The sequence below is a fragment of the Telmatherina bonti genome, assembly GCF_933228915.1.
Source record: "Telmatherina bonti genome assembly, chromosome: 1".
Lineage (NCBI taxonomy): Eukaryota > Metazoa > Chordata > Actinopteri > Atheriniformes > Telmatherinidae > Telmatherina > Telmatherina bonti.
This window is the reverse complement of record NC_136619.1, coordinates 17,925,499-17,947,449: the sequence shown is the minus strand read 5'-3', so window position 1 is coordinate 17,947,449 and position 21,951 is coordinate 17,925,499. Positions and strand designations below refer to the sequence as shown.

General features: G+C 41.5%; 2 protein-coding genes across 2 annotated transcripts; one reads left to right on the top strand and one right to left on the bottom strand.

Moving 5' to 3' along the window:
* Positions 1 to 2,079: 2,079 nt before the first annotated feature.
* wdr93 (WD repeat domain 93) lies at positions 2,080 to 9,391 on the top strand (the record flags this gene model as incomplete). The annotated part of the gene is made up of 13 exons (XM_079259685.1): positions 2,080 to 2,181; positions 2,283 to 2,484; positions 3,301 to 3,365; positions 3,455 to 3,537; positions 3,626 to 3,707; positions 3,974 to 4,058; positions 5,005 to 5,091; positions 5,259 to 5,393; positions 6,663 to 6,870; positions 8,453 to 8,513; positions 8,612 to 8,768; positions 8,912 to 9,098; positions 9,271 to 9,391. 13 exons carry the CDS (start codon positions 2,080 to 2,082, stop codon positions 9,389 to 9,391), a joined length of 1,575 nt encoding a protein of 524 aa, XP_079115811.1.
* Positions 9,392 to 11,365: 1,974 nt separating this feature from the next.
* Positions 11,366 to 20,945, bottom strand: LOC306770666 (putative gonadotropin-releasing hormone II receptor; the record flags this gene model as incomplete). Its single annotated transcript, XM_079259563.1, has 3 exons — positions 20,362 to 20,945; positions 18,830 to 19,034; positions 11,366 to 11,889 (listed from the first exon to the last, which is right to left on the bottom strand). Exons 1-3 carry the CDS (start codon positions 20,908 to 20,910, stop codon positions 11,366 to 11,368), a joined length of 1,278 nt encoding a protein of 425 aa, XP_079115689.1. The 5' UTR covers positions 20,911 to 20,945.
* Between the last annotated feature and the right edge of the window lie 1,006 nt (positions 20,946 to 21,951).

Sequence of the window (21,951 nt, the reverse complement as noted above, 5' to 3'; positions counted from 1 at the left end):
ACTTGATGGAAACAATTCTATTTTGTAGAGGTTTTATTGGTCAGAAAAAAATATATCTCACATAATTATTGAATGGGTTTTATCTGATCAAGTCTTAATTAAATGCCTCTAAAAACAGTTATTGTTTTTCAGTTTCAAAGCATTTATAAGTCAAAAGTTTTTTGCTACACACCTGACGACGAGAGTATGGATTATCATCTGCAATTTACGAAACTGTACTTTCTCCTGTGCTGTTGTGCAAGGTTCGAAATAATAAAGAAATTTAAATTATCTTTGATGTTCCTTTATTTATTAAACTAATATTACCTGCAGATAATTTGCATTTCTCGTTTGTCTGCAGGACATATACTGTAAAATTGAATGTTTATATTTCTGATTCTTTTTTTTTTGTATGTCTGCCTGTTTATCTCATGAATAGAATTCAGTCAGTTTATATGGATTATATCTCTGAGGTTTTACTAAATTCAGTATTAAAGCAGTTTTCTTGGAAACCTTGGTATCTGGTTTTAAAGCCTGTCTTTGCCTATATTTGATATTCAATTTTGTTAAAAATGTTCTAAAATTTGATCTGATATGCCATGACAGATATCTCTCCAGTCTTACAATTCACGAATAAAAAACATCTGGTCAAAATTGTTTGTCTACACAATGAGAGAGAAAAATATACATTTACAGATTAGTAAAATGAACGTATGCGCACTTACGTTGCATTGGCCACTTGACGGCGTGTCCACTGTTGTCATGACGACTGTAACATTTGCAACGAAGAGTCACGGGCCTACAGTAAAATGAAGTCAAACTAATGTAAGATCGTTTTAAGGCGTCGTCTCACATTGAGAAATTTTATTCCTTTGCTTTGCGGTATCTGACCCATGAGTGTAACTTGTCTAGTTAACTGGAGGTATACTGGAGTTTAAAAGGTAGAAGCATTGTCAGAGCTTACTAGTCATCGGAGGTAAACTATTTATTTTCTCTGCTTTCAGTACAAAAGTGAGGTGGGAAGCTGTTGTTATGTCTATCTAAATACGCCAATAGCTTATCTTAGTAGTATCAACTCTTTAGTACTTGCTAGCATATATCGAGGATATAATTTTTATTAACTTAATTTGTCAAAACTGTTCGGGCCATATTCATCCTGTCAGGGCTCGTCATTGAAAGTGTCAGTATGTAAACAAAGCTGAGAAAATGGTTAAATGAAAAACTTGTTTATGTTCCAAAGGTACTATGAAAAATGTGCTAAATGATGGTCGAGAGTAAAATTAATCAGAGACATTGACTAAATTTAATTTATTCTGGCGGGTTATAAATCCACTTTGATCATATTTCCTATTTTTCCGTCTGGCATCGGTAACTTCTCAGCTCCTTCTTCTCTGAATTTTTATCCACGCTGTTGTCATTTTTCAGTTTTACAGTGTAACTCGCTCTTTTTTATGTACATTAACACCACCCCACCTAGCCCATGGAGGCCTATTTACCAGAGGATCAGCTTCCTCACATCTCTTTTGTGTCTGAACTCATCCTTACTTTCCATCCATGTTTTGTTTTCCATTCATATTAATAGAGTTCCTTTTAATCTCTATCCAGTCTTTAGTGTTTCCTTACTGCAAAGTCCTGAGTTAGATTGCTTAGCTTATTTTATTGTTTCACTGATCTTTAAATATGGACAGTGTTGGGTGGAGGTTTGATTCACTTACCCATTAAATTCAATGGGGAGGAGTCTACAGGCTTTTGAATGGTATTGTAAGTGTGCGTTTATGCTTTAGCATACATCGGCATGCCTGAATAAAATCTGTAATTCTCCTAAGATCTTCTTCTTTCCACGTCTTTTTCTTCTCTATCCCAACTCCTCATATGTTCATGATGAGTTTAGCAGCCTTAAACCATAAAACTGTATTGCCTCTTGAACTTTCTTCCATCTCTTCATGTTTGACATCAAGTGTTTCCTTACTTTTAAATAATCTCTTAAATGCCATCTCTTCAGACTGGTCTGCTCCATGCCACCAATGTCACATCAGTTTCAAACATTTCAAGTCAAACACTTTTTTTGTTTTGTTTTTCACCACAAAAGATAAACCAGAAATGAAAGCAGCTGATAAACTTAAATCCAGCAGAGCACCTACTTTGGAACCATCTGGTGGAACACAGGTATTGTACAGCCTTTATGACAGTAATGCCAACATGGTCAGTCGTCAAAGTTGCTGTTTGCCGAATATTTTTTAAAAGATCAAAATAAAATTTTTTGAGGTTTCATCTAAACACCTAATCATGTGTCTTTCGGTCAGCTTCCAGCAAACACCAACTGCGTGGCGTGTTCAGAGGATGGCAGGTACCTTGTTCTGGGTCATTCAAAGGGCCTATCTGTGTGGTATGCATCTTCTTTGATCTGCGCTGCAGAGTGGCTCCAAGACAACCTGGAGATTACTTTGATTCGGATTACCAGAATGGCTAAAATTACCTATCTGCTTGGCACTATTGATGATATGGGTGGGTGCCTTTCAATTAGACACTAAACTAAACTTCAGTTTTCAATTCCTCCTTCTTATCATACTTTGTACACTTTAAATACACAGGATTTTGAAGTCATTGAATATTACAATACTGAGACAATACAGTAATACCTGAGAATCAAAGTAATTAAAACTTAAAAGTATTTATTAGACCACTTACATAAAGTTAGGAGTATACAGCTTTTGGGTAGAATATTCAGAAAATACAAAAAGTTCATTTTACACTGATTTTACATCATTAATGTAGGAGATTAAAGTAGAATAATATGGTAATTCCTTCATGGCAGACAATTTATTGAAACAAAAACTAACAACAGTGGTGGGTATATCACATCATAAAAATGCCAGTCTCCATAACTTTTCCTGTGTTGGGTGTGGTCTTGGGCTGATGATGTCTAATAGTGAACATGATGATAAAGATGACTGTTTAGATGCAAGCTGAAATTGAAAAAGAACATTTAGTGGTTCATTCATAGTTCAGATGCTTTGTTTGTATTTGGGGGTTTACTTGTGTTTGTTTGTTTTTCAATCTATCAATCAATCTATCAATCTATCAATCAATCAATCATGCTGTTGATCACCTTGTCAGAGAACAGCATGGTGTTCAATTAGTACTAAAACAATAAACAGTTGTACACGTAAATGCAAAATTCTAGAGAAAGTGTAATTAAGCTCACGTGTAAAGATTACGGTACATTTTAGGCTAACGCACATCACTCAACAAGCCAAATATCTCTAAGTTTTGGTGAGTAGTGTCTGATTGATCTTATACTTCTTTGTTCTCACTCACCAGGCGTGGCCAGAGTTTTTGCATACCACTCTGATAGCATTCATCTCCTCAGTTTTATCAACATCATGGTGCGTTTACTCATATTTTTTCTTTCTGCATATATTTTTCTGTTTATGAATAAAAACAAAAGCATTATAAAATATCATTTCACTCGTAGGATGATATCAATAAAAGAAGCATTTGTTTGACATTCGATTTACATGAAGGGGGTCATTATGGAGCTGCATCATTCAGCTGTGAGTGAGGACATATTATTTTGGAAATCAATTTAAACTCTAACTTGACATTAAAATACTAAAATACTTGAATCCCGTTTTCTGTCAGGCAGCGGCGACGTTTGCCTGGAGGTCTATCAGTTTCCTTCAGCTGCATGGCTGAAAGACTTGGAGATGGAGACATCACAAAAGCAGGTAATGGACTGTAATGACCTTGCATTTTGCCTTCTTTTGTCAGAAGGTCACTAATGATGATAAAATTTGCATTCCAGTGTACCTGATGGTCTCTTTGTTATCTTTAGGCTGATAAACAATCCTTCTGTGTTTATATGTAGCATTTTTTTCAAGATATTCCTCTCTTTTAACTCTTGTGAACTCTTGTGACTGATTTTTTTTCTGCTTTCTTATGGAACTGCTGCCAAATGCTCTCATTCATATTTTTTCCTTTTTTTTACCCTTAGGACACAAACTCAACTGGAGAGCTGGATGTGAAATGGTCTCCAGTTACAGTAATGATTAAAATCACACCACCCAAAATTCCCACAGGTGTTAGAAATGTGTCACAGCTGATCTGTCGTATGATTAGGGAAAATAAATCCATGTATGTGTGTGAGTGGATGTGATGGCATATATGCAGAAGTGTATGTTTGATTGTCTGTGTATTATTATATAGATCATCTTCTGGATCAAATAAACCATCATTGTTCTCTGTCTTCGTCCACACAGACTGAATGCATAAAGACTTTACATGATTCATACAGTCAAGTCTTGAATGTTTTGCTGTTTTGCAGGGAAAACACTGGATGGTCCGCTCGGGGTCTCACAGACAAGAGACTTTTTAATATACTGGTTGGCTTTGGATACATATAGAAGCAGAAGTCATCGGGGACAGAAATCCTCTTTCAGCACAGATCCAGGAAAAACACTTGAGTCACTTGAAACCCCAAGGTTTGATATGGTTTAAGCACACATTATTTGGGTATGAAACATATTAAGGCTAGACTGCTTTGGATGATCTGGTTATTGATTCAATATTTGTAAATTAAATTTTGTTACGATTTATATTGAAGGTTTTTATTTGAATTTTAATGGAGTCTTGGGCTGTAATGCTCAACTTTGAATGTCTAATACTCCCCTACCTCACAGTTAACAGAGGTTTTCTTCTAGACGGTGCACCCATCACTTTCTTCTGCCCTGTGGTCATCTTCCTGATGAGAGTAAAACACATTTTCAGCCAGGTTTGTAATGGATAGATGCACTGCTTGATTTTCCAGCAGCTGAAAATTGAGTGTTATACTTGTGAACTTAGTCAGCTCAAGAGTACTTAGTGTCAGGGAAAAATGACTGGAATACCATGCACTTATACACACCGGTGGCTGACTGACATTTACAGAGATGTTTTCTGCAATCACACCCTTTTGGAAGCATATTCAAGCGAAATTGCAGTCTGTACTCCTATCAGTGTAATTTTAAGTGTTTTTTTTCTTAACAGGAATGCCTTTTGCTGTCACTGTGTGGTGGACTGGCAGCCAGAATCTCCTTCAGTATTTTCTGCAAAATGCTCCAAAAAACAAACGAGGCAGGTATTTCTCAATTTTTACATATTCTGCATCACAACAACTGTGTCCTAGAGATTTGTTCCCTGTTTCCGTTCAGTAGACTGCACCTTTTTATTGTACAAAAAGGGTAATATAGTAGTATTTACATTTAGTTTTTTTTTTTCTTACCTTTCTTTTTTTTTTTAAGCAGATGTGGTACCTGTGCCAGATGTGGTTTTGCCAAATGCAAAGGAAATCCTCTGCTCAGCTGTTAGTAGTTGCACACGTTACATAGCTCTTGGGCTTGACGACGCTTTGGTGTATGTCTGGGACAGACGGTCTGGTAAGAAAATCTCATGCTTGAGTAGCTCTATGATTTTATGCTTGGACATAGTATGTGTAGAAAATATTTCAAATGTTTGTTGCTATAACAACACGCTAAAAATAAAATAGTTTTAATGTTTGTTTAAGCTGCAACTTAACCACAAAAAGCCAAACAGGTAAAAACTACATTAAAAAAAACTAACCGAAAAAGATAGGTTGAAGTTTTATATATGTATGTAATCCTGAACAAGTCTGTTTGTTCACAAATCAGTGCCTGTTCTCCATCAGTCCATTACAGTAACACACAGACATGCCAGACAAGCAACCATGTTCACCATCATCCTTCTTGCAATAGTTGTCCATATCACCAACGGTCTTTTGTTGACGATACGGACATCTTTCTGTTGACGGATTTAACCAAATTTATTTTGTTACAGTTCTGCAAAATAAAGGCATAAATATTGATAAGCAAATAGTCAAGCTCTACAAAGGCAAAATTTAAAGACAGGTGTGATCTCACACACTAGTACAAATGACTTGTAGTACTGATTACTACTAAGTATTGATAGAAAGGGCATCATGCTCACAGGCATGCCTGGTGACAATGTTACAATAAATGTACCCATAGCCACACCTAATCAGTAAAAATAAAAGCCTTTGTGAGTCCAATATTTTGACTACTACTGTGTGTGGCTGACAGAGTTGAGTCAGGAGAGCCACAGTTACTTGTTTTAATATGTGTATTTGCTGGGTTATTTTATTACACTGAGGGATCTGAAAGCTTGGTCTAATCATTTTGTCGGAACCAAAATGTTATAGCATAGTTTTGGCATTTTGATTTTGAAAACTTGCTTTTATTAGTAGCATAGAATTTAGTCTAACTAAGATTATTTTAAGCATAAAACAGTGTTAAACAGCTGTTTTTTTTTATATATCAGGGGTCCCCAGTCTGGTCTTCAAGAACTACTATCCAGCAACTTTTATATGCAACCCATCTCCAACACACCTGAATCAAATGAATGGCAAGTTATCAACCTTATAGACAAGGGATGCATCTAAAAGTTGCATAATATTGAGGACCAGACTTGGGCTCCCCTGATCTATATAAATATGTATCACTAGTCTATAATGATGTTCCTAACACACAACTGTGTGTGCATTGGATATTTAATTTCTCTGTTATGTTTAACAGCAGTCAGTTTGGCTGTGAGTAAGTGTTGAAGTGTTTGAATCACTGGTTGCTGTTGCTGGTTGTATTTTTTTATTTTGTTTATTTGTATTCCCTTAGGGTCTCCACTGTCTATCACCCTAATGCCAACAGAAAACAGCCCCCTCTTCCGGGTACAATTTGTGGAGTATTGGCCTCTGCCTGCAGATGATTCTCAGATTCTCACAACAGAAATGGTCCATCTATTTGTGCTTTGTAAAAGTGGAGCAGGTTATACAGTCACCACAGGACATGGAGCTCTGCCCTCCACCGTGCAGCTGTTTGTAAGGTTACCAGTTTGACATATTTTTTCATATTTAATATAAAGTTTCTTCATAAATAGAATTGTGCATTTTGCAATTGTGCAAAGGCATACATCCATAGTTTATCAATTTCCTCCACTTATCTGGAGTTGCGGTGTCGATGCTGCAGCCTAAGCAGGAAAGTCCACACTTCACTCTCCCCTCCCACTTCTTCCAGCTCATCTTGGAGGATCCTGAGGCATTCCCAGGCCAGCCAAGAGATGTAGTCCCTTTAGCATGTCCTGGATCTTTCGTGGGTCCTCATCCCAATTGGGTTTGGTCAGAACACCTCGAAAGAGAGGTGTACACGGGGCATCCTGACCACTTGGCTGAGCCACCTTATCTGGCTCCTCAATCCAGAACAGCAGTGGCTCTAATCTGGCCAGATGTGGTTCTAATCTGAGTCACTCCTAGATCACCAAGCTTCTCACCCCGTCTGTAAGAGAAGCCCCAGCCACCCTGTGGAGGAAGCTCATTTCTGCTGTTTACATTCACAATTTTATTCTTCCAGTCACTACCCACAATTTGTGACTATAGGTGAGGGTAGGAGTGTAGAGAGGCAATCGATCGGCTTCTTACAAAGATAGACCAATACAGGGGCCACATTGCTGCTGATGCTGCACTGACCCGGTTGTTAATCCCACTCCGTTCTTCTCCCTCTTAGACCCCATTAAACTCCTTTACTTGTGACCGGATCTCATTCCCAACCCAGAGAGGACACACTTCCCTTTTTCAATTGAGGACCATGGTCTCAGATTTGGAGACAAACTCTAACCTGCCAGTCTAGAAGCACTGTCCCCCATGTCCTCATGATGTTGCAGAGATATTCAACCAAGACAGCTCCACAACATCCAGAACCTTGAGGAACTCTGGTGATTCTTGTCCACTCCCAGAAGCCCTGCCATCAAGTTTTTTACCTACTTTGGCAACCTTAGCACCACATATATAAGAGCCCAGTTCTAGGTTCCCACACTCTGCTTCCTTATTGGAAGACATGTTGAGGCGATCAAGGTTTTAAAGTATTCCCCCCACCGACCAAAAATGTTTCCCACGGATCATGCACTGCTTCCCCCTTCTAAGCTGCCAGATGGTGGACCAGAATCTCCTGAAAGCCACCTGAAAGTTGTCCTCCATGTTCTCACTAAACTCCAACCCTGCCTGCATTTTTGCCTCAGTGACTGCTCACTGGTTTCAGTGCGTTTTGGCAGGACGTATCTGTACCTGCGCCCTGATGGAACCAGTAGGAACCTATGAGCCAAAGGGTGGCTCTGATATGTCAGGATTGAATCTGCCTTGTGTCTTGGGTTGTACTCTAAACTGCTGTTAGGTGCACAGACATAAACAATAATCAGGAGGCTACCCTCTGTCCACTGGGCTAAACCCCAATGTACTGGCACTAAAGCAGGGGCCAATGAGTACACCCACACCTACTTGGCACTTCTCACTTGGAGCAACTCCAGAGTGTGAGAGAGTCCAGCCCTGTTGGAGGAAACTGCTTCCAGAGCCCAAGCCATTTGTTAAAGAGGGAAAGTCTCACATTTACACATATTTTTTTTTTTGTCTTCAAAGACCAAAAGACCACAGAGATCTTCCGGCTTTCACTATTCCCATGCCGTTCCTGCAGGGTGTGGTAAGAGCATTTCACTTTTGGTATAAAGATATATACATATTTATTAGGAATTTTAGACATTTGGTTTCCTAATGTGTTGTTTTTCTTGCCTAAACTAGTCAGTTGTGGTACAAACAAATGGAAAAATGTTCCTACATGACATCATCAACCAAGTCACCCTGTGCTTCTTGAATCCTCCCTCATCCCATCAAATCACCTCTCCCTATAACCCAGTTTATGTGATGAACACCAAACAGCAAGCTCTGTTTATACGAGGTGGGCTCAAACACCACTACTTTGTTTGTTTGTTTGTTTGCTTTTTTCAACTTAAAGAGAAAATAAATTGATATCAGGGTAAAAGTCATGTCATTCAGTAAATTACATCTTAGAAGAACTAAAGGTTTTCATCTTTTGGCCAGGTGACCAGAATCCCAGCACCAATGTTCCCTCTGAAGAAAGCAGCCAGAGCCAGCTTTTTGTCTTCCGTTTCAGACATGCTGACATCATCAAACAATATGTTGTTTCACATCTGGACCGTCCACAACAACAACAAAAACAGAGCAACATTAACCTGGATGACATCTTTAACTTCTACCTTCAACAGAGGTTTGAACAATTTGGATTCAGTTGTCTGAATATGTAGAGTCCATGTATTTCTCTCCCAAGATGAGACAGATGATACAAAGAGATACTAATGCTTGTCCTCAACAATACAAAATGATTGGTCCTATTTGAATTTTAAAGTAGCATTGTGTGTTTCATCTGTTTTCTTGTGAAGAGTGCTGTCTGTTGGTGAAAGGGAAAAAGTTATAGCAAAGTCGTGGGAGAAGCTGCAAGAAACTGCAACGGTGGCACAACAAAGACAGCAGGGTGGAAGACAGAAGAGATGCACCAAATGAGTCCAGAAGTCTAATGAAACGGACTGTTTTTATCCTATTCAGACCAGTTTTACTGGGTTGTACTCCATAAAACGTGCGGATTTACTCCCATACTCCATAGATCCCATACATGCCATATGACAAAACTGCAGATTAAAGTACGGTAAGAAATAAAAGACCAGTGTCGTTGTTCAGTTTAAATGAAGAAAATAAAAATTGTAATGATTTTTTCCTGCAGTGACGTGTGCAAAATTGATTTTAGAAGACGAGACCATTCTTTTGCAAAGTTCACAGGAAGTATCTGTAAAACCATTATGTTGAAATTAGGCGTGGTAAGATTCCAACATACTTTTTTAATAAACCATAAATGATTGATGACAACAGTGGTGAATACTGTAGCTGATGCTGATATGTTCTGGTGCTTTATGAACAACATACAGAAGGTGACGTTAAGATCAGATAAACTGATAAATGTCTTTAATAAAAAGTGAAGGGCACATGGAACTTCATAAAATGTAACAATGAAAAAAATGTTATTTTATATATCAGTAATTAAAGAGCCCACAACACAATGTTTAAAGGTAGGCTACTGATCTGTTGTGGTGATGGACTACAGAAAGTTTAGATGCAGTCATTTATTTTAAATTATTTTTCTAAGTGTTTGGTTGCTGCAGTATGTCTTGTCATATTTTCTCATTTTGAATCAGCCATTCATTTTCATGACAAGCTACAGTATGTTTAAGGTGTAAGTGGCCTAAATTTCCCAGTGCCCTACTTGCCACTATCGTAGCAGCGCAAATCTAGTTAGATGGTAGCGCTCGATTGGTTTGAAAGTGGGGAAATCGTGTCGTTTAGGTTTTCATTTTTAGTGAGTGAGTTTAAGGCTACACATCAACTCAGTTTATCAAACTTTTCACACAAGAGCTCAAAATAAGCTATAAATGTTCAGTACCTCAGTCTCCAAATTACTTATCGCTGACTAAGCCTTCATGATCTAGTTTTAAGAGGAAGTTAGCAAGGCTGCAAGTTGATTTTTAAAGTGAGCTACAACAAGAATAAATCAGAGTAGCATTTCAATAGTCTGATTTTATATAGAAAGATAAAAACATATAGAGGAAAGGAGATTGTCTGACATGATTTGTAAAGACAGACACAAATCGGGCAAAGACTGATTCCAACCCTGACAACTCCCTACGTGGAGATAGCTACACAAGTCGTTTGGGTCAGATATAAGGATCCAGTCTACCACCACCACCAGACAGTAAACCACACCTGCTAGAGGAAGATGACATGAATCCCCTTATGTCCTCAAGAACTACATACCACTCTCTTAAAACAACTAACTTACCTTTCTTTTGGAAATTCTTGCAAATATTTCCACTTGGTCATCCATATTACTAACGTTAAGACACTTCTTTTCTCATTGCTGTCTAATGTGACCAGTTATCACAGCAATGTATGTATCTGTTATATGTGTCCTATATGCCCCCCTCTTCCCACACACACACACACACACCTGTTATTGTATAAACTGTTATTTGGCTTTCAAAAATTACACATCACTATATTTCTCTGCACTGAACAAAAGCCCTTTTTTAAATAAATGATTGGAAATCCATCGTTCTCGCTTGTTATACAAAAATTGCTTTTTCATTTGGAAGCCAGATAATCTGCCTCTGACATCCTATGGACAGATGTTTATTCTTTCTTAACCTTTTTAGTAAAAGAAAAAAACAGTCTGTCGGTTACAGTTAATGCATTTAATTCAAGATGGCCACAGAACAATTTTACAGAGCATAAGTGAAGCCTGTGCAAAATAATTTCTCTACTGAGTTTATTGTGTTTCTTCTCTTCTAGAAAAAGTCTAATAAAAAATTTCATGTTTCTGTAAATTTTTCAGTTAAATCATACACTTCATACACACACTGACTACATACTCTGTACAGATTTATACAACAATATTAAAAACTTGCAGGGAGCTCTTCTCCTTTAACCTTATAAGATGCTCTCAGAGCTGAACGTGTTTGGTTTATCTGCGTCTTCATCAGCTATCAGCAAGCTTCTCCTTGGTGATGATGGCTCGGCCTTGCTGTGGTTGTCACTGTGCAGCATAAGCTTCTCCTGGCTGGAACACTTCAGTTCTCTTCTCAGTGACAAAGAGTTGGCAGCACAAATAAAGGATCCGGTTATCATTGTGTTATTATCTAAGTCCGTTGCTGTGGTAGCATTGCCGTAATATCTCCGGAGCCCTTTTCGGAAGTGGATGGTGAATAAGCCGTAGATTACCGGGTCCAGGCAGGCGTTGGCAAGCCCAAAGGTGAACAGAATGTGTGTCAGTGACTGGGACACCTTTCCCTTGAGGTCCTCAGGAAAGAACCAATACCACAGGCCCAGTAAGTAGTATGGAGTCCAGCAGATAATGAAAGACAAGACAATCACAATACTCATTTTTAGAGTTCTCATCCGGGCTTTGGGGATGTTATTCTTGGAACACCGCAAATGCACTTCATTGGAGGGTACTGGGAACAGATTAGATCACAGAGATACAATAGGGTGAATATTAAAAAGCTTGAAGTCAAACCAATACATAAGTTAAAAAAGAAAAATGATGCAATTCATTGGACTTAGGAAAGGTTCACTTTTAAAAATTTCATAATTCTCATATTTTTGGAGAAGACACTAAACAAGCTGATCTGAATTATTTCTGTTACTTTTAGATTTCCAAGGGACTTTATTTATAGGGTCAGACTAAAGTATCTGCAAAGACCACCACAGTGAGCACAGGCTCTCCACAGGGCTGCATACTGATTCCATTCCTCATTTGCCTACTTACATTTACCGCACTGCCAGAAACTACATCTCGAAGTTTACTGATTATAACATAGGGCCTTATTAAGGAATATAGCAAGTCTGCATACAGGGAAGAGGAGAAAGAGCTGAGTTCATGTTACATTTAACCGTTTCTTCAATGTCGACAAAAACTACAAAGGTTGTTACCGACTTCAGGCGAGCTAGCAAACAGGATCATGAGCCACTACTCATCAACAGAACTGCTGTGAATACAGTCAGCGGTGTGAATTATTACGGGGTTCAAATTGATGATGACCTCACTTCATCCACTAACAGCTCGGCAGTCGTCAATAAAGCTCAGCAGCGACTCTACTCCCTCCATGAACAGGCCTCACCACAGGGGCACCATTGAAACACTGACCTGTGCCTTTACCACGTGCTTCAGGTGATGCAGTACCAAGGACAAAAAGCAACTTAACAGACTGGTCAAGAGAGACGGTAAAATCCATGGTGCCCCACTCCCCAGCCTGATGGAGCTGTACCGGTGCCGTATCAGCAGAGCAACATCCATCACCATGAACCTGGTCAACTCCTCCCTTCATCTTGTCCCACTTTCCATTAAGGAGGAGATACAGCAGCATTAGCGGGACACTGAATAGCTTCTTTCACAGGGCTGTAAAGATTATTAATGGACTGTCTACCATGCTCACTCACACTTATCTTTGACAGCTTGCCACCTGTCACATTTAGAGACCAAATGGACAGTTTTCATTTTTACCTGCTTTAATTTGCATTTATTAGTCTATTATGATTTTTTCTTTTTTTACTTGTCCTGTCTCTTATGATTTTCTTATTGTGTTTACTTTATCATTCATTTTTTAATACACTAAGTCACTAATAAGTAACCAAATTTAGTTCTATTGGTTATGTAAATGTACAATAAAAATGACAATAAAGAATCCTTGAACCACTCAGGTCACAACACAAATGATCTAACACTAAGAGATGTTCTCCAGTATTTTTCAAGAATTTATGGTCCGATCAGACCAATAGCTTCTTACCCAAACATTGCAATTAGTCCATCATTTGCAAGGGAAGGTAGAAAATGGATTCTGCGTGAGCAAATCTAACACAAACTCTCAACTTAATCACTATGCCATTGCTGTGACATTTGTACATCTGTTATGTCTAGTCATGGTATGTTGTCAATATGTCTGTTGTGGTTCCTGCTCTGACCTGTGCTGCAGTGGGTGTGCCTGTTTCCCTGGCAATCAAGTCCACACCAGGTTCTCATCGGGAAATCAGCAGCAGCAAGATAAAAGGCCAGCTCAGTTCACCAGTCATCGCCTGATTGTTGTTTCATCTGTGGTAACAGCTCTCGGCCATTGCAGCATTTCTGCTTAAGAATTTAAACTGCTTGTTACACAACTGTCTGTTCTGTCACCAGTGCATGATTCTTGCCTGCCTGCCCGTCAACCTGCCTGCCTGCCCGTCAACCTGCCTGCCTGCCCGTCAACCTGCCTGCCTGCCCGTCAACCTGCCTGCCTGCCCGCCAACCAGCCTGCCTGCCCGCCAACCAGCCTGCCTGCCCGCCAACCTGCCTGCCTGCCCGCCAACCTGCCTGCCTGCCCGCCAACCTGCCTGCCTGCCCGCCAACCTGCCTGCCTGGCCACCTACCATTCTGCACAATAAACCTGTCCTAGTATCCACATCCAATCTGCACTTGGGTCCTTGTTTGTCCTACACTACAACAGAACAATCAGGCCATCAGGTATGGATCCAGCAGATTCTAACCCAGAAGGCGCCGCCGGACAACTTCAGCAAGCCCTATCCGGTCAGAATGCTCACTTAGCTCGACATGAGCAGATGCTTCTAACTTTGGACCAGAATTACCACACCATCCTTACGCAGTTGTCTCAACTCACCAGTCATGTGGCTGGTCTGGTACAGCCTGCTCCCGATCAGCAACAGGTTCCTGACTCATCCAGGCATCCTACCGCTTCTGCCACCCCGGTAAGAGAGACACACATCCCGGACCCCAAACCTTATGCCGGGGATCTGGGTAAATGTAGAGGGTTCTTACTCCAATGCTCACTTGTGTTCGACCAGAAGCCCATCACTTATGCCAGTGACAAATCCAAGATCTCCTACGTCATCGGACTTCTGGAGAGCAAGGCTTTGTCATGGGCAGAAGCAGCGTTTGAACGGCAGGGTTTCAGGCACATGTCTTATCCAGCTTTTATGGATGAGATGAAGAAGGTGTTTGACCATCCAGTGAGAGGGGGCGATGCCGTTAAGCGGCTGATTAATCTCCGACAAGGAAAAATGAGTGTTGCTGAGTTTGCTGTGGATTTCAGGACTGCGGATTCGGGCTGGAATGATCAGGCTCTTTGTGGAATCTTCACAAATGGTTTAAGCAGCCGGCTTAAGGATGAGCTTGCCACCCGTGATGCATCAAATTCCCTGGACGACCTGGTTTCCCTCTCAATAAGGCTGGACAACCGCTTACGGGAGAGACAGAGAGCGGCAGACTCGTTCTGAACTGCATTTTCCCGGCTCCACCATCGGAGCGGTCCGCCCTTCCCTTCCTAGCACAACACAGTCCGAGGAGCCCATGCAGCTGGGCCGAGCTCATCTGTCCACGGAGGAACGACAGAGGAGGAGGGACACCGGCGTTTGTTTTTATTGTGGAAGACTGGGACACCAGAGAGCTGTCTGCACAGAACGGCCAAAAGATCTGGGTCGTCAGTAGCTGTGGGAGTACTGACGACCACCACTCCAAAGGTAATTCCCCACACAAAGACACTCATTCCAGCGGTGCTATATGTCAAGGGTTTCTCTCATCCAGTACAGGCTTTAGTGGATTCTGGAGCTGAAGCAAACTTTATTGACAAGGAATGGGCTGCAAGGATTAATCTAGACCTGGAATCTCTCTTCCCTCCTGTTTCTGCCCGGGCTCTGGATGGTAGCATTCTTTACTCCATCACCCAAGAGTCTGTTCCGGTTAAACAAATTGTTTCGGGAAATCACCAGGAGTTTATTAGTTTCTTTGTTGTAAACTCACCAAATTCACCCCTGGTTTTAGGACACCCCTGGTTATCATTACACAATCCCCATCTGGATTGGACTACTGGGAGGATTATTAACTGGAGTTCTTATTGTCATGCAACTTGTCTTCACTCTGCCGTCCCATCTGGTATAACCACTACCAGTCATTGTCCCACTTCTAAGGATTTGTCAGACATTCCTCTAGCCTACCATGACCTCGCTGAGGTGTTCAGTAAAGAGAGGGCCCTTTCTCTTCCTCCTCACCGACCATATGACTGCGCCATAGACTTGTTACCTGGGGCTCCGTTGCCAGCCAGTCGTCTGTACAATCTTTCTAAGCCAGAGACTGAGGCCATGGAGAAATATATTTCGGATTCGCTGGCTACTGGTTTAATTAGACCTTCTTCTTCCCCTGTTGGCGCAGGTTTTTTCTTTGTATCTAAGAAGGATGGTTCTCTTCGGCCTTGTATTGACTACCGGAGATAAAATGCTATAACCATAAAGAATAAGTATCCTCTGCCACTTCTTGAGTCTGCCTTCAACTCTCTCCATGGCTCAACAATCTTCACAAAGCTAGATCTCCGCAACGCATATCATCTGGTCAGGATAAAAGAGGGAGATGAGTGGAAGACAGCCTTCAAGACCCCACTCGGCCATTTTGAGTATCGAGTCATGCCTTTTGGACTTTGTAATGCCCCTGCTGTTTTCCAAGCCTTAGTTAATGATGTGCTGAGAGACTTCCTGAACCGTTTTGTTTTCGTCTATTTAGACGATATCCTCATCTTTTCCCACAACCTCGCCGAACATATACAACATGTCCGACAAGTCCTGCAGAGACTTCTGGAGAATCGCCTATTCATTAAGGCCGAGAAGTGTGATTTTCATAAGAACACTGTTTCTTTTCTCGGATACATTTTTGAGAGTGGGCAGGTCCGAGCAGATCCTGAGAAGGTCAAAGCTGTTACCGAATGGCCAGTCCCAACTTCTGTCAAGCAGCTGCAACGTTTCTTGGGTTTTGCTAATTTTTATCGCAGATTCATTCGCAATTATAGCCGCATCGCAGCTCCCCTGACAAAACTTACATCGCCTACAGTCCCATTTGTCTGGTCTGAGCCGGCGGCTCAGGCTTTTGTCAAGTTAAAGGATCTATTCACCACTGCTCCTGTCCTCCTCCACCCTGATCTCAACCATCAATTTGTGGTGGAGGTTGATGCTTCAGATGTCGGCGTTGGAGCTGTCTTGTCCCAATGATCCCCAGAGTCTCAGAAGTTACATCCTTGTGCCTTTTTCTCTCGACGTCTAACACCATCTGAGCAGAACTACCATGTCGGTGATAGGGAACTCTTAGCCATCAAACTCGCCCTGGAGCAGTGGCGCCATTGGTTGGAGGGATCCAAAGTGCCATTCCTCATCTGGACTGACCATAAGAACCTGGAATACCTACAGTCTGCTAGACAAATGAATCCCCGACAGGCCCGTTGGTCTCTTTTCTTCAATCGATTCCACTTCATGCTGTCATACAGACCTGGGTCCAGAAACCGGACTCTCTCTCTCGCCAATTTCCACCCAAGACTGCAGTTTCACCTGATACCATCTTACCTGCAACCTGTGTTGTAGCCGCTGTTTCCTGGGAGGTGGAGGACAGGGTTAGAGAGGCCCAACAGCAACAGCCTGACCCTGGCACAGGTCCCCGTAACCGCCTTTATGTCCCCAATTCTGTACGTTCCCAAGTCCTCCAGTGGGGACATTCCTCCCGCCTAGCATGCCACCCTGGTTCTGTGCGAACACTTTCTTTTCTGAGACGCAGATTCTGGTGGCCCACAATGGATAAAGATGTCCGGGAGTTTGTTGCAGCCTGTACGACGTGTGCACGCAGTAAGTCATCGCATCAGCCACCTGCGGGATTTCTTCGTCCATTACCTGTTCCAAGCAGACCCTGGTCGCACATTGCTCTGGACTTCGTCACTGGTCTTCCAGCCTCAAGAGGTAACACCACCATCCTCACAGTTGTTGATCGCTTTTCCAAAGCTGTTCACTTTATTGCCCTTCCCAAACTTCCTACTGCCAAGGAGACAGCCAACTTGTTCATCATGTCTTTCGGCTCCATGGTCTGCCCACAGACATAGTATCAGACAGAGGACCCCAATTTACATCCCAGGTATGGAAGTCGTTTTGTCACTCACTCGGGGCCACTGTGAGCCTGTCGTCTGGTTTCCATCCCCTGACCAATGGCCAGGCTGAGAGGTCTAATCAGGATCTGGAAACTGCCCTGAGATGTGTGGCTGAGTCCAACCCCTCCTCCTTGTGTGACCATCTGGACTGGGTAGAGTATGCTCACAACTCCCTTACCTCTTCTGCTTCAGGCTTATCACCTTTTGAATGCTCCCTGGGATATCAGCCGCCCCTGTTTCCAGCACAGGAGGAGGAGGTTTCTGTGCCGTCGGTCCAGCTACACATCCGCCGCTACCGACAGATTTGGAGGAAGGCTCGAACTGCGCTCCTTCGTGCCTCCGTACATACCCGCCGCATGGCGGATCGTCATCGGACTCCTGGACCCCATTACGCACCTGGCCAAAAGGTTTGGTTATCAGCAAAGAACATTCCATTGCGTACTGATGCCAAGAAGTTGGCCCCCCGCTTTTTGGGTCCTTTTGAGGTTGAGCGGATCATTAATCCCACCGTGGTCAAACTGAAACTCCCCAGTTCCATGAGAGTCCACCCTTCTTTCCATGTCTCCCAACTCAAGCCTGTTTCCTCTAGTCCTCTCGTCCCTCCTTCCAGACCCCCTCCTCCCGCCCGGCTTGTGGCGGGTCGCCCTGCCTATTCTGTCCGGCGTCTCCTGGATGTGCGGCGTCGGGGTCGTGGCTTCCAGTTTCTGGTGGACTGGGAGGGGTATGGTCCTGAGGAGCGTGCCTGGGTTCCGCGCTCATTTATTCTGGATGCATCCCTGGTCCGGGATTTTCGTCATGCTCATCCGGAGAAGTTTCGGTCGCCCGGTGGCTCCCGTGGAGGGGGGGGGTACTGTTGTGGTTCCTGCTCTGACCTGTGCTGCAGTGGGTGTGCCTGTTTCCCTGGCAATCAAGTCCACACCAGGTTCTCATCGGGAAATCAGCAGCAGCAAGATAAAAGGCCAGCTCAGTTCACCAGTCATCGCCTGATTGTTGTTTCATCTGTGGTAACAGCTCTCGGCCATTGCAGCATTTCTGCTTAAGAATTTAAACTGCTTGTTACACAACTGTCTGTTCTGTCACCAGTGCATGATTCTTGCCTGCCTGCCCGCCCGCCAACCTGCCTGCCCGCCCACGTACCATTCTGCCCAGGAGAACAATAAACCTGTCCTAGTATCCACATCCAATCTGCACTTGGGTCCTTGTTTGTCCTACACTACAACAATGTCTAAATTTTAAGTAGGTAGAGGCTCTTTTGCACTTAAAAATCAACAGGATCTTTAATGGATGGTCTGTAAATGACTCAGTGACTACAGTGACTACTGACTAGACATAATTAAAATAATGAAGCATACTGGGAAAACATATCGCAGGAGATTATATTCACAGGCTGAATTTGGTTTGTAAATGTTAGCTTTCTGTTAGCACTGCAGTACTAACTGGACAAACTTACAGTTGTCTTTTTTCAGCCGTTTGGAGATCTCACAGAAGATCCTGGTGTAACAGGTGATCATGATGACCAGCGGCAGCAGGAACAAACAAGAAAATGTGAACATGTTGTAAGCTGTTTCGTGCCAGTGAGTGGCAAAACTTCCCCGTGTCATGCACTGAGTGAAGTCCTTTGGCTTGACGATGGTCACATTGTGAAAAAGGAAGATCTGAGGAGGAAAAGGAACAGTAGTAAAAAAAACAAAACAATTTTTTTTTTTTTTTTTAAAAAGGCATTTTCAGTCAGATGTGGGTGATTAATGCCATAATTTCATAAGTTATCATTACAGGTTCTGGTTGACCAACCATGAAGGCAGGCTGTCTGATGGAAGAGCTTAAAGTGTCACATTACATAGGTACCAAAACCAGATTATTTCACTTGCTACTTTTTATTAATGATGTAGAAACGTTTTTTTTTGTTTTTCTTTAAAGGAAAATTATTCAATGACTTTCAAAATGACTAACATGGATTCGTGTTTGCATGTAATTATCCTCTTTGAACATGTTTCACACAAGTACAGTCTGTCTCTCTTTGTGCAGTCAATGACCCACAAAGATACATCTCTCTTTTCTTAGGTGTATGTGGGGGAAAAGTTGTTAAACTAAAGAGATTTATAAATGGTCAGTGGTTTCGACCTTGGGAAAAGTGAAAAGGTAGTGCTTGTTTTCCCCTCACTGCACTGCTGAGGTGCAACAAGTGGGTGCAGCTTACTCTGGAGAGCTTTCAGGTGGGAAAGTAACTAAAGTGTTCAGAGACAGGCTTGTGTGTGGTAAGAGGAGAGCATTTTTCTTTCATAGGAAGAAAAAAAACTATACATAATTGAAAGGTGGAACTATGAAGAACTAAATGTACTACAGATGTTTCCACTGGTTTGTTTTGCATGCTGTCTGAAGATGGTGATCCCCCTTAAACCATAAAATTACAATAAGCTCTTGTCTCAGGTCAAGGTTGAAGTAAACACATGGTGGGTTTTTTTTTTATAAATTGTGGTTGCTGCTCTTTTATTGACCCAATGACTATTTGTTTTTAGAACTGTGAAAAATTTCTGCTTTTTGAACAAAACAACTAAAATGATATAAACGATTTATTGGAAAAGTCACAACTTGTGTACAGCTGGTAGATCTTCCATTAGCATTTACTTGACCGTTCTTCGTAATTGAGAAAAACAACCCAGCTGCAAACTGTTAATGATGAAAGGTATTTTACTGTGCCAAAGAAATAAAATTAAAAAAAATAGAAAAAGAAAATATAAAAACCAGACTATCTTCATAAACAGTTACTGGTCACTTTGATCTTTATGAAGATGATTGAATATGTTCCCCTACATGATGAATAAGGTTTGATGTTAAGTAATATATCAAATATCAAAATGATGGAGAGGAAAACTAAAACATTTTTGTTTGACCAAGATTGTAAATAACTGCAGTTTGAAAATTTAATGCTTTTATGAGTCCTGACCCCTTGGTCATGGTGTCAGCAGGGATGTCTGCGCTTACCTGAGGGACTGAGAGCACAATGCTCATACCCCACGCTGCAGTGAGCATGACTCTGTTCCTCATTCTGGCTTTATTGATAGCCAGAGGGTCGAGGATGGCTGACTGCCTGTCCAGACTGATTACCACAGTCACAAAGGCACAGGAGTACATCGCCTGCAGCTTAAGAAACATCAGCAGCCTGCAGGCAAAGTCTCCAGCAAACCACTGAACCGTTATGTTCCACACAGCATCCACAGGCATCACGATGAAGGTTACCAGCAGATCTGCCACTGTCAGGTTGATAATTAGCACTTTCACGTGGGATTTTCGTTTGCCATCACCGTGCGCTGCCCACAGCACAGCCAGGTTGCAGAAGGCTGAGATGCCACAGAGAATGAAGGTGATGATCACTCGGATTTTGGCTGCTGTGGTGAATGTAGGCAGCTGCAGAGCGTCATCCCCGATCGTCCAGTTTGAAGCCAATAAGGAGAAGTTGCAGCTGGAATTTGTTTGGTGGTCTGCCACCAGGTGATACGTGCTAACTGCAGAGTCGCACAAAGAGGTGTTCATTTTCTGAAGCTTGGGGATGAAGGAGCATTCTGCTCATCCACTGCAAATATCAGCACTGGGGACAAAAAGGAAGTAAAAAAAGGAGTTTGAAACGGAAGTGCCATGAAGTGGGTACAAATTGCCTGCTAATAGCTGTGTTATTAAATATATACAAACAACCCATGAATTAATAACAGGAGCATCAAGCTGAAGTAATACAGATGCAGAGGACATCCATTAGCACTGGTCTGGAAAAATGAAACTATCACACTGTGAAGAACATGACAGGCCATTTATCTACCTAGAAACATATTGTGTTAGTTTATAAATGCACGTTTCTGTTTATTTAAATTTGTTTGTTTTAGGATCTATGAAATGATAGCATTGTTTAATAAGGCTACAAATTCTTCATTGCAGCCTAACAAGGGATTAAAATAATCTTGACAAACACAACATTAGGTTAAGTTGAGACAGTTCAGTTACAATGTTCATCACTCATAAATCAGCAATAAAAAAAAAAAAAAATTTTAAAAAAAAGGAAGAAATAGCTTTGTTAAAATATTTAAAAGAAGAATCATGGATTTTATCCTCTTCAGTGAGTCACTGAAAGATTCAGAGAATCTGGTGACATCTCAGCAGTCTAAAGCTAAAGCAAGCAGTAATAATTACGCCTCCAGGCATCACAGCATGAAAAACAGACACGGTTTTGTATTGGAAATCACTGCATGTGCTCAGAAGCGCTGCAAGGCTGTTTGTTAATAATTTGCCACTGCATCCATAAATGCATTTTAAGGGAAAAAACATTGCTATTTTGTCCACATTGTAACATGCCATTATTAATTCAGTAGTTTGCAGGTACAGTTTTAGCAGCAGTATCTTTAAGTGGTGGATTTTTGTTTGATTTTGTCAACCTCTTTTTACAGTACTGGTTCAATAAATCCCCATGTGTTGGCGGCATTTTATTAAAATTAGACGTGGTCATTGTTTAGGTCCAACCCTTTGTCCTTTGCTTATTGTGGCACATTTTAAATTTGCTGCTATACTTTGTAATTTTGTCCTCTT